We start from the raw sequence: 18,294 nt of genomic DNA on the forward strand, positions 1-18,294 counted from the left end.
TTAGAGACCCAAATAAAACAAATATTTGTGTTTTTCAAATAAATTTTTGTTTGTCTCCTTTATAATAAATGAATTTATCTATTTCTAAGTAAAAATTGAAAGTGTCTGTAAAAGCAATTTTTAAAAATATTCTTTTTTGTGGTAAACTTTTAATACTTATTACTATAATCTAGACATGTTAATACTTAAATATATTTCTATATTTAAGGATTGGGTCAAAATATACTTGTGGCCCAAAACTCCATGACTTCTTCCAATGTGGCCCAGAGAAACAAAAAGGTTGGACACCCCTGCTCTATTGTATTGCAGTGTTTAAAATTAATACATTTGCCGGTGCAGCTGGCTTTATATATTTCCAAATTTATATTGGAAATTATATATATATTTCCAAATTTATATTGGAAATTATATATATTTCCAAAATTTGGAAATTTGAAATTCTGCTATACAGTCTACCCCCCTATAACACGGTAGATACATTCCTGTTTTTATGAATCCAGCTTCTAGAAGTCCAGCCAATCACAGCCCGGCACATATGAAGTTTACGAACTTCGGCTGTTTGAAAGGTTTCTTCCATAAAATTAATCGATTCTAGACTAATTCGACTCAACATTTCCAAAATACGTATAATTTTTTGGGAATAATCCATATAAACTATGCTATAAACAAAAAAATTGTAGGATTACTTACCGAGCATGCACCGTTCAACTATGCTATTGCTTAAGCTTGTTTTCATCGTGGAGATTGTCATCGAATGGCGCTCACGTGCTTCCTGATAAATTATTTTTTTGCGAAAAATTCGCTGAACTTTAGAGACATCATTAATATAAATATAATTTTTATGGACGTTAAATAGTAAATGGTTTTTGGTAGGTCCACTGCTCGTTTAGACTCAACGGTTTGTGCAATCCTGTCGCGACATGAGTCGGCGATGACATTTTACCTAATTATAGTTTTTTTTAGCATGTTTGTATGAATATTGTCTCAATTTTTTCGCCATGATATAGGAATCCGAACTATAGGAACTCATGTTATATAGCGTCGACTGTGTGTGTGTGTATATATATATATAGCAGAATTTAATTAATTAACAAATTAATAAATAAATGATTTCAGAATAAATTTTTTTATGAATAATAAATACATACTGATTCTTTTTCATAATTTACTTTAGATATATTAGACAATTCTGAGGTAAAAGATGCTCCTCAATTTATTAAATCTTCAGTTAATTTGTATCGTTCTTGTTTAAATTCAAGTAAGTAAATTTTACAAAATTATTATTATTTTATATATTTTTATCATCATTTACTTTTATATATTGTTATACATAAAAATAATAATACAGGAAATCCTTGTTAATTGAAACTCGGATAGTTCCAAATGATGGTAGTTCATAACTGTACTTTTGTCCTGGCTAGGGATATAGAAATTTACATGTTAAGGAATTCAGCTAGTTTGAAATAGGGCTAATTTGTAATTCAAAGTGAAAATTCTGACAACACTGTCACATATTTTAATGTATTCATTTAGATCAGTGGTTCCCAAACTTATTATGCCCACAGACCCCTTCTCATAACAAAAACCTGACCATGAACCCCAAGTGAAATAACAACTGCATTATAGCAAAATTTCAAATTTAACTTTGTTGTCTTGGATGGTGAATGGTAATGTAAAAATAAAATATACTAAATGGAGAAGACATTGAGGTCGGTGTTACATGTAACGCCAACCTCAGTGTCTTCTCCATTTATTATATAATATTTGGCGTGAAAATCATCATATTGATCACAAAAATAAAATATAAGTAAAACATTTTTACATTTAAAGTAGTATTTATTCAAATTATAAATTTTGTTTTAAAATACTAAAGCACATTATTTTTTAATGAGATGAGTGAATCTGATGGGATGATGTGAGATTACTGTATTTATGGTCGGCTCGATGTTAACATTCTTAAGTCTCCATGAGTACTAATTTGCAGTCAATTTCTTTTTTTCGTGATGAGGTTCATAACTGCACTAAATCCATGTTCTACTTAATAGGAAGACAGGAAAGCAATCAACAGCTTCTGTACAGTGGCCCATAATGCAGGATATAAAATTGGTATCTGTTTTTGTAACCAGAATTTGTGGTATCCTTGTTCAAACATTGGTTTCAGCTCCTCATTTGTGGATAATTCAATAAGTTCCTCCTGTATTAGTATGGCTTCATCTGAGTTTGTGGGTCTACTTGCAAAAGGGTCCAACACCCAATTGGGGATGCCCAAGTGAAGAATATCTTCAATAAACAATTACAATAAACAAGCAAATCACCATCTTCTTTTTGCAATTTTGAAAGGTTTGGAAACTGAGAGCCTTCTCCTCTCCCCAAGTTTTGTTTAATTATTCTTCTCCTCACACCGGAATGTACTAAAAATAACTTACTTTCAACCTCGTAACCGGAGTGTGTGTATAATATTTCAGCTAATGTTTTCGACGCCCGTTCTGGGGTCTTCCTCAGGCTTTTTTGATATATGTTGAGCTGGCCATTGAAAATCGAATACTTTCCTTTTGATTCATTCACTTTCGAATCATCGCCCGTGGTAACATTCGAGTCAATTTAAAACAAAACCGAGAAAGCTATGAGCGATGTTTTGCATATAGCGCATGCGTGCTTCATCATTTTCGACGTAAACTCTTTTAAAAGATATTATCCAGCAGGAACTGCCATGCTATTGAAAGGGCTATCTCTTCTTTAAAATTGATGCACGTTGTGTTGCATCCTGCTCTACATATCTCAATAGCTTCCAACCACTTAAGATGTTCAGGGTGGGTGGTAGTGATGATAATGTGCGCCGCGTCAAAGTCCACAAAGTTTTGCAACAAATGCAGATATTATACTTTTAGTTTTGATTAAATTGAAGTTACAAGGTGATCAATTAAAATTGCTATGTCATATATGTCAGTCATATATGCTATGTCATATGCTATATCATGTTTTGAATTAATTAAATTGAGCCACAAATCATTGTCTTTGTTGTCCAGGAATTCCAACACTGAATCAAAGAGTGCATAAAATCAATCCAAACATGCACCTTTAGATAACCAACGAACTTCCATGTTAAGTAGTAAATGATTATAATCTTTATCATTTTCTAAACAAAGTTGAGCAAATAATCTCTTATTTATGGCATTCCTTTTGATTTTATTAACAGCCTGAATGACATAATCTAGTGAGCCATGCAAGCGTTCACTAAGGTTTTTGGAGACTAAATGGTGTCGGTGAATGACACAATGTACAGATAATATATTCAGTTTAGCTTGTTTCAAGTATGCCAGAAAGCCTTGGTGTTGTCCTACCATTGCTGGAACACTGTCAGTAGTAACGGAGAGGATATTACTCAAGGGTATATCTTTTGCATTGAAAAATGTTTTTAATTCATTAAATATTATTTCACCTTTTGTATCAGTTTCCAAACATTTGGCAAATAACAATTCTTGGGAAATATTCTCATCTTTTATAAATCTCACTGTGAAATGCTTGTTATTACTTGTATTTTGTATTTTATGTATGTATATACTTATATTTTACTCAAAATGTAAAAATGGCTACCAATTTATTTATTGCTATTTATTTTTAACTATCCTAATAATGAAAATGGGTCACAATTATTTTACTTTATATTAAACTTTTCATGGACCCCCTGACATTGTCCACCCACCCCCAAATTAATTTTAATTTGCCATATACCCCACAGTGGTACCAAGGACCCCTGGGGTCCATAGGAACCACTTTGGGAACCACTGATTTAGATCAAAATGCTTCCATTCTATTCTTATAGCATGGAGGCACTTCAATCTAATAATAGGCCAAGAACAACTCTATCTGGTCAATATGGCTTTGTTTTTACAGTAACACATTTTTGGGTGTTACTTTGTTTCTCTTATTTCACAAAATACAGCCAGATTTCAGAACTGCAATATTGGGCTGCAAATAACAAAGGGCTCTAGGCTACTACTTTTGGGCGACTTACTACTTTTTCACCATTTTAAAAATAATTTGGGCAACATTTCGAGGAATTCTGCTTTACTTTTTATAAAATCTATCTGGCAATCTGTGAGGTTCTCACCTGACACATTCTGTTTACCTGAAATTTATTTATTCTTAATAATTATTAATGAATGAAAATAGCATTGTATATTGTAGCTATATTCTTTTTCCTTAATAAATTACGTTAGTTACATGGCATTTGGCATATTGTACAGAAATATCTAAATCTTGGATAATTCAAAATTTGATAATTTTAAGTCACAAACATTTTGTCTCCTTAATTTCAAACTAAAAAGGATTTCCTGTATAATATATATACAGTAATACCTCGACTTACGCTACCCGACTTACACGAATCCGGAGTTACGTGATTTTCAAATCTCGTCGATTCGTCTTTTGTTTGAGCGCCACGCAACTCTTGATTATTCACTCCCCCTACACTATTGTTTAGCTTACATATTCAGACGTGTCGCGCAGAATCGACACATAGCTACAATTTATTTTGTGTTATTTATTTCTGTGTTTGTTATATCTACGGGACTCGAGAGACTCTGTGGTGATTTCTTGTAACCATGAATGAATCAAAAGACAAGATAAGATTAATGAGAGCATTTATTAGCTTACATACATCCGACTTGGATTTTACACAAATTGCGAAATTATACTCTGACTTATGCGAATTCGACTTACGCGGTTATCGCTCGGTTCCACCTATCGTGTAAGTTTGGGGTATTACTGTATATTTTAAATTCACCAGTAAGGATTGCAGGTTTGAGTCCTGCTCCAGATAGCTTTTTCTTCATAAAATATTCTAAATAATTTGATTTAACTCATAATTCATTTTCTAATCATTAATATTTATATAAGATGGCCAATAAACTTATGTAATATACTCAAACTCCAGCAGTAATGTGAAATACAGTGGTACCTCAGGATACAAAATTAATCCATTCTGAAACTGAGATCGTATCATGAAAATGTCGTAAGGCGAATCATTTTTCTTCATACGATTATATGTAAAACCAAATAATTCGTAACAACACGAAAAACACACTCAAATTAAAGCTAAGTAGTACATTAAAAAAATAACTATAGTAACGAAAACACTGAAAAATGCATTTTGTAGTTGTAAATGTATAAATAACCATAATAGAATAATAATTGATTAAAAAAAAATGTAGTTTTATTTGCACTTTACCTTTTGAGGATAGACAACGGTGGAGTGTAAACTGGTGGCGGAAGAGAGGGAGAAGGGAAATGATACTAAAACTTAACTTACATAACTTTAATAACTTAAAAATAACTTAGGAAAGATTAAAAAATTAGTGTTGTTTTATATATTTTTTAAAATTTTTATTCACTGCTTTTTGCTTTCTTTCCTTCACTTCCACCAGCACTTTCACTGGATAGAGGTTGCTTGGTAAAATATCTATCCAAAGAGGTTTGGCTTTGCCTACTTTTTAAAATGTTTCTAAAATGACTTAGGCAAATGTCATTATTGTGAACAGCAATACAGCTAGTGTGAACTTTTTAGGATGTTTCTTTTCAATTAAATCAGTCACTTTCTGATAATACTTCAAGATTTCCTTTATCAAGCGAGATCCTTCCACGACGAATGAACAGAAGTGAATAAAAAATGGAGCTGCGAACTAATGTAACGTCATATGGTGAGTTTTTGTTTGTATCGTGGAGCAAAAATATGTTCGAATTTCATGTCGTATCTTGAAAATTTCGTATGCTGGGGCATTCGTATCTTGAGGTACCACTGTATTTACATCATAGAATGTTTTCAGAGATCTTATGTCTCCATCTTCTGGTTCTAAAGTATTTTGAATGTAGAACAATTCTTGTGCAAATGTAGAATATCATTTATAGTGAATGTTTTTTTAATTTCTAAAAATAGAACATTACATGTTGTAATCTTTACATATCAGCACTTTCATATTGAAAATCCCAGAAAGCATTTATTCTATGGTGTAAATATTTTATATTACTGCTGGAGTTTACACAAGTTGATAGTTTCTCCAGTTAAATAATAGTTTCATGTAAAGAAGGCCATTCCTGCTTTAATATTTAAATATGTAACATATTGCATTATCATGTGTTATCTTGTAAAGCTTATATAATCAAAAAAACAGTCATAAGAGACATTTCATTACAGAAAATATCTTTATATTTTCTGTAATGAAGATATTTTCTATTGTGAGGTTAGCCAATTAGGGTGAGGTTTTTCGACAGCCAAGCGGCCAATTCTGTCTTGTGGGCGCAGAATGACTCACCGAGACAGGTTTACCATATAACCGTTTATTAAACATAGAAATTTTCCTTACAAATTACTTGTTAGACGAGGTAGCACCCCAAAGCGCACGGATAAAGTTCGAAATAAAGTTCGTAAAGGACGGTTTTTGTCACTAGTGGATGGACGCTGCCGGTGAAACACTCGGTGGGCCCCGGGGCGTTGATTACGGCTTTCGGCGGCTTCTCGCGGACGAACCGACGAATCTGTCGATTGCTAGGAGCACCCAGAGAATGATGCTTCCACGATGTTCCAAAATGTCCTTTTTTTTTTTCTAAGATCTGGAGCACGTCCGTCCAGGAGACGACACACTACGTATCCAAACACCAAGAACCAAAAACCAAAAACCAAGCACCTTTGTCCCTTGAGTCACACGGTTTTATAGATTTCTTAACCGTCGTCGCCTCTCCATTGGTCTGTCATAGTCACCTGGTGACAATTCGAAACCTAATGAAGGGTGCGGGAGAGGTCATCGTTGCGACTGAATACGATTCCTCTCTCTCGTCGTGTTTTCCTCGAATTTATCCGTTTCCATTGTTTAACAAATTTATGAAAAAAAACAATTGCATTGTTCATTCGAGACACCTAATCCGTTTCCTTAGCGTCTGAAAAGGAGCTTTTTATTTTAAATCGACACCCATAATTCGGACCTCTCAATCGACCCCTGTTTGGGTCCTCACACTATAATAAAGAGATATTTTCTAAAATATAATAACTACAGCAAGTTCTTAAGATTTTTATTTTATGTTGAATTATTTAAAGAGAAGATCTTTATCTTCTCACTGCATAATCTACAGTTTTAACTTCAATAACAAAATTTTTTCTATGTAAATCAAAACAATGACAAGCAACTATTCATTTTCTGTATCTGAAATAAAAAACATACAGTATATATATTTTTTTTTTTTGGAGAAAAAACACAAAATTGCTATATAGAACTTATCATAGAGGAACACACTTGAAGAGAATAGATTTTATTTTGTATCACACATTATTTTTGTACAAAGGGATGGATATCCCATTTTGGGTTATTTGTTTCTCTTCAGTCCTTTTTTACAATTATAAACACTGCATTATAAATTACATTAAACTTAACGTTTATTTATATTACACATGTGTGGTGACAGCGTTGATCATAAATCCAAAACTTGCCACCAGGAGGAACTCTGAACTGAACAGACCTGGCAACCTGAACTGTGACTCGCATTTGGATTCGGACCTCGCTCTGTATTCACGTGTTCTTGACTCTATGTTCATCCAGTAGTGTAGCATCATATCTCATATCTCATGTACATAAGAAATTAAACATTAAGATTTTTTTGTATGTAGTCTGGTTTTGTATTGTAAGATAATTAATTACAAAAGTAGTGTTGCAAACTGGTGACCCAAATGTGATCTAAATAATTGATCACTATCCTTGATTTATGCATCCCCTATGCTCTCTACCTGATGAAGGACTCTACAGTACAATATGAAAATTTCATCCATTTGCATTGGATACAAATGTTGGACTTTCATCTCTTTTGGAACTGTCTACTCATTCATCTAGACCAGTGTTTCTCAATGGGGGCGCTATCTCCCCCATGTGGGCGTTTTTCCACGTTGAGGGGCGATTAGTAACAACTTATATTTAGGGGGGTGAAAAACAATTTTCTGGGCGATATAATAAAACATTAGATTAAGAATAATTAGATATTTTATTCATTATAATGTACAATAATTAAATAAATAACATTATACTAGTCACTAGTCTATTCAATGTAGTACGAATTTGGCATTAGCCTTGGCCCTTGGCATCGGAATTTTGAAGTAAAGGGGGCGATACTATGTAACGGTTTTATTGAAGGGGTGATACTACATTAAAGGGGGGGCGACGATTTATTAGAGGTTGAGAAACACTGATCTGGACCTTCAAAAAGTGTAACCATGGATATTTTTCGTTGACTGTTCAACGGAAAGGTATAGTACGTGCCATCCTTCTTTGTTCTTGTGCCACATGCTGAACTATGCATGCATCACGTCAAATACCTATGTCCACCTTTGTACTGCCACAACTATGTTCAAAGCATGGCTAAGGCAGAAAATAACGGATGATCACCGTAATGTAGCACACATTGCAATCAGACCCCCACCTTTATGGAAGAGCAACCCAAGCTTATGGTTCACTCAGCTAGAAGTGCAATTTTCCATTACCAACATAACCATCAGCAACACAAAATTTAAACAAATCATTGTGGCAGTAGAGCCCGAAATTTTAAATTTGGTGCATGATCTAATCCTCAACCTGCCAGACTAGCATAAATTTGCTACTCTAAAGGCTTGTCTGATTGACATCTATTCAGAGAGCGAGACCTTCAAAACCAGAATGCTTTTTCAAGGGTTGGAGCTGGGAGACCAATATCCATCCATCAAATCCATTCTTTTAAAGTGTGATGAGTTCTTTACAGCAATTTTGTGCTTTTTTCTCAATGAACATAGAAAGAACAAGAAGAAATCAAATACAGTGGAACCTCGGTATACGTCTGCTTTAGAATACGTCCAATTCGGAATACGTCCTGTTTGGATGAAACAAATTTTGCTTGGTATACGACTTTTGTTCGGTATATGACTTAATTCAATTATAAGCGCCATCTATGAACAAGTAGCACTATCGGTGTACTAGACCAGATTAGACGTTCCTGGTGCCACTGTATATAACTTTGTTAAATTTCTTCTGATTTTAATTTGTAAGTAACATTTTATTATTTTTATTAATCATGAATTGCAAAAAGGCAACAGAAAAATAAAAAAATGACAATGGAACTGAAAAAAGAGAATGTTGAGAAATATGAAGGTTGCACGCGTGTTCCAGATTTAACTGTTGCATTCTATATTCCGAGAACGACGATATTGACAATCGTGAAAAATAAAGACATTATTAAATCTGCTAACGTTGCGAAAGGGGTTAAATCAATTTCTAAACAGAGATCGAAGACATTAGATCGTGTTGAGAAATTGCTTTTGCTTTGGATAACTGAAAAATAGTGCGCTGGCGACAGCGTATCGGAAGAAATTATTTGCGAGAAAGCTAAAGGGATACATGCTGATCTCATGAAAAATCAAGCAGGAACTAGCGAGGAAAGCGAGGTGTTTAAAGCCAGCATTTTTTTTACATGAGAACGGATTAATCATTTTTACATTACTTCTTATAGGAAAGGTTGGTTTGATATACGTCCTATTCGGTATAAGTCCAAATACCTAGGAACGGATTAAGGTCGTATACCGAGGTTCCACTGTATTAAAATATATATTCTGTATAAAGTAATTTATTAATAAAGTTTTATTTTAATTTAATAATATAAAACTCAAAACAGTCAGGAAAACATATATGATTATACAAACTTTTAACAGAGGAATCATTCTGTATGAAATCTAGAAGTTTAAATCCTATAAATATAGTATTTATACATTTGTTTTTTTCCTATTTGTGATAAGTTTTACATTTATATAGCCGTGTAAATCTCTATCTTATCATATTATTTTTAAATAAATAAATTTAGTATAGTTTATGAGAAACACATTATCAACATGGATAAAAAATAAGTTGTTCATCTTTAGGAAAAAGAAAAAAACTTATTTTTAATACAAAAAAATCCTTAAAGGTTTAAAGATTTTTTGTATTGATAAATGTGTCCTGGCCATATTTTTATATTAAAAACAAACTTGCTCTGTTTTTCTCTCCACTGCTATTTTACCATTGGCAGCAAAACATCATTCTCTACCCTGCTATCATTTGTATTTTCAATGTTAAAACTGGATATTCTATAGATTACTCCTTATGGAATTTCGGGACTGAGTATATATTTGAACTCACGAGTTCAACGATACTCTACTTTTGGACCAGAGACCAAAAATAAGAAAGTTAACATACTTATGATTTCTTGTCTTTCACAATGCATTCTGTGCCATTTTAGAGTTTTCTACTAGGTGGCACTGCTTGTAGTTCAGTATAGCTTTCCTGTTTTTTCTTTTGTTCAAGAACTTCTCTGAACCAATAACTAGTGATGTTAAACACTCAGCAGCCTTCAGTGGCTCCCCTCCAGGAGGAGTCTGTCAGGAGCATGAACGGTCGAATGCCACCTAGTGGAAAACTCTAAAATGGCATAGAATGCATTGTGAAAGGCAAGAAATTGTAAATATGATAACTCTTATTTTTGGCCTCCGGTCCAAAAGTAGGGTATTGTTGAACTTGTCTTGGTCCCCTGAGTTCAAATATACACTCAGTCCTGAAATTCCATAGTGAGTAATCTATAGTACAGCCTTAAAATTTTTAAAATGGCTGACAAATACACACCTCAAAAGGAAAAATGTTCTGTCAAAATGTCAGTCATGTGTGTAAAAATACAGATAGAAGGAATCATGCCAGTTCCATTTTTGTATTGTTTACAATGTCATTGTCTTTCATTAATCAAATGCTTTCTTAAACTAATTGAAATTATAGAATCTTAAATAAAATTTCTTTTTGCAGAAAATTTTTATAAACTATATTAATTGGTTTCAGATGAAAATATTAATAAATTAATGTTTGAAAATATGTTAAAATAACTTTTAATTATATTTTTGTTAAAATTAATATTGTTAAATTCTAAATTATTTTGTTCAGACTTTTTGTAGAAATCCTAGAGGGGGACAAATATTTTTTCCCTTTTCGTTTTCTATTTTTGACTCTCTATTCTGGAGGCAGTAAGAGAGTGTTTTTCTGGGGCCACTCAATGTTTGGCCAAATCTACAGTGGAATGACCAGATAGAAAAGAATAAGCCTGATGTATTTGAGACAGACCAACCTTGAAAAATTTCTGGGGTTCTCTTTTAAATTTGATTTCAAGTTTCCCACAGTGGCAGGTGATGCTTTTACTACCTTGTTGTCCAACTGACGAGGAACATATTTTTAAAAATATAGTACTAATGCACTTTGGTGTATTTATAGGGCCCAAAAAGTAGAAAAAGTTATCTTTGCTACTGATATCTTTAGAACTGGTGCTTTATATTGTTCCTTTTAACCCTTCAATGGGCGCCCCCGCGGCAAATTGCCGCAAAATAATAATAAATTCGTTTGTTTAACGTTGTACTTAATTATTGTGGAAATACGTCATAGTATTTTCTCTTCATATTACAAGTTACAATTTATCTTTGAAATCGGGTCAGTTATGCTAACCGTTTAGCTGTTACTGAACTTTGAATCAAGTCGTACCTAATTTGCGTTGTAACTGCCGCTACGCGCCCTGTCATGTAACTAAAATATCAGTATACGTTTATATATATGTGTTTAATGTTTTTAATAAAGTAAGTCAATATTTGCAAGTTTATTAAATAAATATATTAAATTAACACTATTGTAAGTTTCAATAAATTTTTAAATTTATATTAGTTTATATTTTTCAAAAATATAAGGGAAACAAAGAGCAATCCAAAGTAGCGGCAGAAACCTAGAATTTGTTTTATTTGTGGCATACTCAAAAACAATAGGAAAAAATCAATTTGTCAGAAATGAGTAGAAATATTTGCAAGAAGAATCGGAATATGGTGATTATATGTGCCATGTGTGAAAGTGAACATCTCATGAATATATAGTGACTATTTTTATTATCTAAATATTTTATAAACAATTTGTTCGTTAAAATGCCGTAAAAATAGTTTTCTGGTATATCTGAATCATATTTTCAAAACGATAATTAATTATTGACTTAAATCAAGTAATATTACATATGCGGTGCAATTGATGCGATGCGCCCTCTCGTGAGATCCTGAAAGGCGCGTTCCCCGAAGGGTTAATGTCTTTAAATCTCCTATTCAGAGACAAAAACAATCTGTCTTATAGTTCTGTTTTGTCCTGTGGTGCAATGCCAAGTGCATTTATTCTCTTTGTTCTTTTGATATAACAGAAAAGATAAATATGGGTCCAAGACACCAACATCATGAAAATTAAGTTGCTCACATACAATAGTATTCCCCCTGATCAGATACAACATAAAGTAAATGTATAATTATTACAGTTTATTTTCCTTATAAGATAATTTATAATTGACTATAATTTATTCTTAAACTGATAATTATCTATAATTTTTGTTTTTTAATAGAAAAGTATATAAAGATAAGTTGCTTTATAAATATATTAATATATTAAATATTTAAAATCTTTACAGAAAACAGTGATATAAACAACAACTTTTTACAAATAATGAATGAAATTGGAGGATGGCCTCTTACCAATGAAAGTTGGCAACCATCTGAAGATGTTTATAAATATATAGCTAATGCTATATCAATACTAAAGATTGAACCGTTATTTAAAATTGATGTAAAACCTGACGACAAAAATACAACATTAAATATTATCAGTGTAAGTGTATTTTTCAGATTGTAAATGTAAATTCTTATAAATTACATTATAATATTTTCTGTGAATTTCTACATAGACTGTTATATGAGAATTTTTGCTTTTTGTGAATATTCTTGCTTCTTGTCTGGATTAATACCTCCTGATGTAGCCCAAATTTGGCTGATTTGCACAGACTTATCACACATTGTAGGCTAAATGATGAAATGGAGTTAGAGATCAGGTTCAAAAATATATTCTTTATTAGTATTGGAAATGTATTTTCGACTTAGTCCTTCATCAGTCCAAACAATAAGCATAGATGACTAAATCATATAATATTACAGAAAATTATTTTTAAGTTACATGATATTTCAAATTATTTATCAGACATTTAAACCGTACCTATAAGGGAAATTTCCAAAATTTACAACTTTTCAGTTGCTCTCATTGAACTGGAAAAATTTCTGTCTTTATTACATCTAATATTATGAAGAAATCAGTCCCCTCGGCTAGAGATTGGTACATTTAAGCTTTTGTTTAAATAAAATTCTGGCTCTTTCAGCAGGTTTTATTTAGGTCCCTAATTTCCTAATCTCTTAATTATTTAACTGCTTCTTAAGTAGAAATAAGTTGAAACTAGTTACTTTGAACTTGAATATTTATAGTCTTGGGAAAAAAGTGGAAAGACAAATTTTTATGACAACAGATACATAAATCGTAAATTTAAGGAAAATAAATTCTAGAGCTTTTTTTGTACCTCATGCATCTCATTCATTAAATTTGGTTGCATTTACAACCAAATTTAATGAATGCTTCCAAAGTAACAGTTAATTTTTAACATTGTACAAGAATTGTATGCGTTTTTTTTCTATATCCTCTTATAGATGGGAATACGAAATCGTAATATCACTAGTTTAACATTGAAATCTGTAAGTAATTCAAGATGGGAGAGCAGAATAAAAGCAGAATAAATATATGAAATATTTTAATGGATTTTTTTTAAACTCCTGTCAACTATACAGAACTATGATAAAAGCATACCAGTAAACTCCTATTGGTTGGATTAAGTTATAAATCTACTCGCAATTCACATAATGGGGCGATTCACATAATAGGCCGCCATATATCTAGCAGGCAGGCGGCTAACAGCCCAGAACCAGTCCTGGATAGAATCATAAGAAGCATTTTAGTGTATAGCTTCCACCAGCTAAACTGCATGAGGTTGGTGCTCTGTAAAGCGCATGTGCAAATGCATATAATCTGGCTGCTTGGAAACTGACCTAGTTTTGACAATACAGCACTTCCATTCCATCACTGATATTCGAATATACGATAGCAATTTTATTGTTTTTTTTTCACATGTAGTGTAGAAATTTGTAATAAGATACATAATGCAGTTATAATAAAAAATTAATTTTAATTAATCCAAAGTACATTAAAATATGAAAATAATTGTGCAATATGTATTTATATTTTAGAAAATACAAGGGAAGCGGTGCTTCCACTGGTTCCAAGGATGGCATGCCACTGATGTAATATTATCATGATTTCAGAAGTCAATATGCAGCATTATCATTTATTCCAAAATCTTTNATTCAGTTGGGATGCTTATTTTTTTTTCTCAATTTTTATTAGTTTCACTTCTGTTATTATTGCAATGATTGAAACTGCTGAATTTTTGACAAGACAATGTCTCGTTTCTAAAATTGCACTGCTGTCATTGTCTGGACACCTTAGAGGCATGAAAGAGTACCTGTCAGGAGTTGCAATTTGGCACAGAGTATTTGGTGTCCAAATCATGTGCACATAAAAAAAAACCAGACTTGTAGGTAGTCAGGAGACTGAGAACCAATTGAAAACAAAATATGAAATGCCGAGACTGTTTCTACAAACAGGCACAAGTGCAAGATTTGCACATGCTCTCTGAGACATAGTCTCATCCCAAAAATGGTTTTGCCATTTTATACACTAATCCATCTGTCTTCCATATGGACCATATGTCTGATTTTGTATTATATATAATGTAAAATAAACACACATACAAAATTAGACAAAATTATTCTGATCTGAAGATCTGTTTATAGATTGAAAATATTAACCCGAATTTGTCAAATTAAATATTAATGGAAATTAGTTAAGGCTCCTTGGTGGATGTATTTTTTTGATGATTTAATTAATAGCTTTACATCCAAAAATTCCAACTATTTGAATTCATTTGTGTTAAGAATGGCATTATATACTATTACTAAAGATCATTTTTGGCAATTGTTTCAAGTTTACTATTCTCATTTTTATAGTTAAATTTTTCTGATTTCAAAAATTCTAATGCTATAAATTAATTGTGGTACATGTACATAAAATTTTAAAAACTGACAAATTCTTATCTTTTAAAACTTTTTCCTATACTTTTAAATGTTTGTTGAATGCTAAGTAAATTAAGTTTTTTTATTAATAAAGTTTAATTTAATACCTATATATTTTTATGTATCTATGATAAAATATATTTTTACTTTTAGATTTCTCAGCCTGAACAGATAAATATATCCGATGTGATAATATTTTTAGAAAAGTCAGTAAAAATAAATATAACAGATTATAAGAATGATATAGAAAATATGAAGAAATTAGATCAAATAATTAAGGTAAGTCTTTAACATTTTAGAAATTGTTTTAGTTTCTGATTTCGTAATGTTTAAATATTAAGAGTTTATTATTAATAAAACACACCTTTAATAATCCAGCTAATAAAAATTAATAATATAATAACGTTTTCGATCATTTCTCTACAACTAATAGAAGATCTCAAAAACATTTCTTTAATGGACGATGAATATATGACGGTCTTGACTTTAAGTTGATGTATCCATCGATAAAATTGTCTCCTCGCTTCTGCGCATTAAGAGATTTTTTATCTGCTAATGTTGAAAATGCGACACGTCATCACAATCAAATACTAGAACTTGCATACCTAGTGTGTTATACATCGTTTTTTGAGTTTTAGAACGAATTATATTTGCAGGGAAGAGGCATACCGATGGGTAGTCCCACATCGGCGATTCTATGCGAGTTGGTCTTACGGCAACTCGAAAACAAAATTCTACCCGAATTCCAACACCTTATCATTTTGTACGCCAGATACGTCGACGATATATTCATCTTGTGGCAACGAAAACCTAACCTACAGCAATTTTTGGATAGGATCAATAATAACCCTTACGGTTTATTACCACAAGTGGACCAGGAGAGTGATAGTATTGTAAATTTTTTGGACATTTCCATCGCTTGCAGACAGGGAGAAATCAAGACCGGCATATACAGAAAACCATGCTATCAACCCACTTTAATTCCGCATAATTCAATCGATCCGCATCACATCAAATTGGCAGCCTTTAGGTCCTGGATAANTTTTTTTTTTTAATTTTTTTTTCTCAATTTTTATTAGTTTCACTTCTGTTATTATTGCAATGATTGAAACTGCTGAATTTTTGACAAGACAATGTCTCGTTTCTAAAATTGCACTGCTGTCATTGTCTGGACACCTTAGAGGCATGAAAGAGTACCTGTCAGGAGTTGCAATTTGGCACAGAGTATTTGGTGTCCAAATCATGTGCACATAAAAAAAAACCAGACTTGTAGGTAGTCAGGAGACTGAGAACCAATTGAAAACAAAATATGAAATGCCGAGACTGTTTCTACAAACAGGCACAAGTGCAAGATTTGCACATGCTCTCTGAGACATAGTCTCATCCCAAAAATGGTTTTGCCATTTTATACACTAATCCATCTGTCTTCCATATGGACCATATGTCTGATTTTGTATTATATATAATGTAAAATAAACACACATACAAAATTAGACAAAATTATTCTGATCTGAAGATCTGTTTATAGATTGAAAATATTAACCCGAATTTGTCAAATTAAATATTAATGGAAATTAGTTAAGGCTCCTTGGTGGATGTATTTTTTTGATGATTTAATTAATAGCTTTACATCCAAAAATTCCAACTATTTGAATTCATTTGTGTTAAGAATGGCATTATATACTATTACTAAAGATCATTTTTGGCAATTGTTTCAAGTTTACTATTCTCATTTTTATAGTTAAATTTTTCTGATTTCAAAAATTCTAATGCTATAAATTAATTGTGGTACATGTACATAAAATTTTAAAAACTGACAAATTCTTATCTTTTAAAACTTTTTCCTATACTTTTAAATGTTTGTTGAATGCTAAGTAAATTAAGTTTTTTTATTAATAAAGTTTAATTTAATACCTATATATTTTTATGTATCTATGATAAAATATATTTTTACTTTTAGATTTCTCAGCCTGAACAGATAAATATATCCGATGTGATAATATTTTTAGAAAAGTCAGTAAAAATAAATATAACAGATTATAAGAATGATATAGAAAATATGAAGAAATTAGATCAAATAATTAAGGTAAGTCTTTAACATTTTAGAAATTGTTTTAGTTTCTGATTTCGTAATGTTTAAATATTAAGAGTTTATTATTAATAAAACACACCTTTAATAATCCAGCTAATAAAAATTAATAATATAATAACGTTTTCGATCATTTCTCTACAACTAATAGAAGATCTCAAAAACATTTCTTTAATGGACGATGAATATATGACGGTCTTGGACTTTAAGTTGATGTATCCATCGATAAAATTGTCTCCTCGCTTCTGCGCATTAAGAGATTTTTTATCTGCTAATGTTGAAAATGCGACACGTCATCACAATCAAATACTAGAACTTGCATACCTAGTGTGTTATACATCGTTTTTTGAGTTTTAGAACGAATTATATTTGCAGGGAAGAGGCATACCGATGGGTAGTCCCACATCGGCGATTCTATGCGAGTTGGTCTTACGGCAACTCGAAAACAAAATTCTACCCGAATTCCAACACCTTATCATTTTGTACGCCAGATACGTCGACGATATATTCATCTTGTGGCAACGAAAACCTAACCTACAGCAATTTTTGGATAGGATCAATAACAACCCTTACGGTTTATTACCACAAATGGACCAGGAGAGTGATAGTATTGTAAATTTTTTGGACATTTCCATCGCTTGCAGACAGGGAGAAATCAAGACCGGCATATACAGAAAACCATGCTATCAACCCACTTTAATTCCGCATAATTCAATCGATCCGCATCACATCAAATTGGCAGCCTTTAGGTCCTGGATAAAAAGGGCTTATACACATTGTTCTAGTATAAAAGACACGATGGCAGAGCTAAACTACATTCTAAAGATTGCGGAACAACAGGGATATCAAAAGGAAATCATAAAGAATCTTATTACAACCTTCCGAACAACTAAACAATGACATCTCGCAGTAGACCGTAGACAAAAGATGGTTTTAAATTATGTCCCGTTTTTGAGACAAATACATAAAGAAACGGCCAAAGGCTAATGATTTCGGTGTAGTATATCGACGCAATCCTACAGTTTTCAAGCTATTAAGAAACAATGAGAAGCATTATGACTGGAAATTGGCATCAGGAATCTATTCTATACCATTACACAATCAGCATTTTAATTCGGATCTTGTCTACGTAGGTGCAACAATGCGCAAATTGTAT

General features: G+C 31.9%; 1 protein-coding gene across 1 annotated transcript in view; it reads left to right on the top strand.

Moving 5' to 3' along the window:
• LOC111624237 overlaps positions 1–18,038 on the top strand; it is a 71,307-nt gene extending 53,269 nt beyond the window's left edge. The window contains exons 6-10 of the mRNA XM_023367052.1: positions 1,175–1,258; positions 12,511–12,707; positions 15,203–15,328; positions 15,706–15,942; positions 17,514–18,038. Coding sequence (XP_023222820.1) covers positions 1,175–1,258; positions 12,511–12,707; positions 15,203–15,328; positions 15,706–15,942; positions 17,514–18,038 — 1,169 coding nt within the window. The remainder of the gene's footprint in view (positions 1–1,174; positions 1,259–12,510; positions 12,708–15,202; positions 15,329–15,705; positions 15,943–17,513) is intronic.
• Positions 18,039–18,294: the final 256 nt, after the last annotated feature.

The sequence above is a fragment of the Centruroides sculpturatus genome, unplaced genomic scaffold (assembly GCF_000671375.1).
Source record: "Centruroides sculpturatus isolate CEXI.00-Female unplaced genomic scaffold, Cexi_2.0 scaffold61, whole genome shotgun sequence".
Lineage (NCBI taxonomy): Eukaryota > Metazoa > Arthropoda > Arachnida > Scorpiones > Buthidae > Centruroides > Centruroides sculpturatus.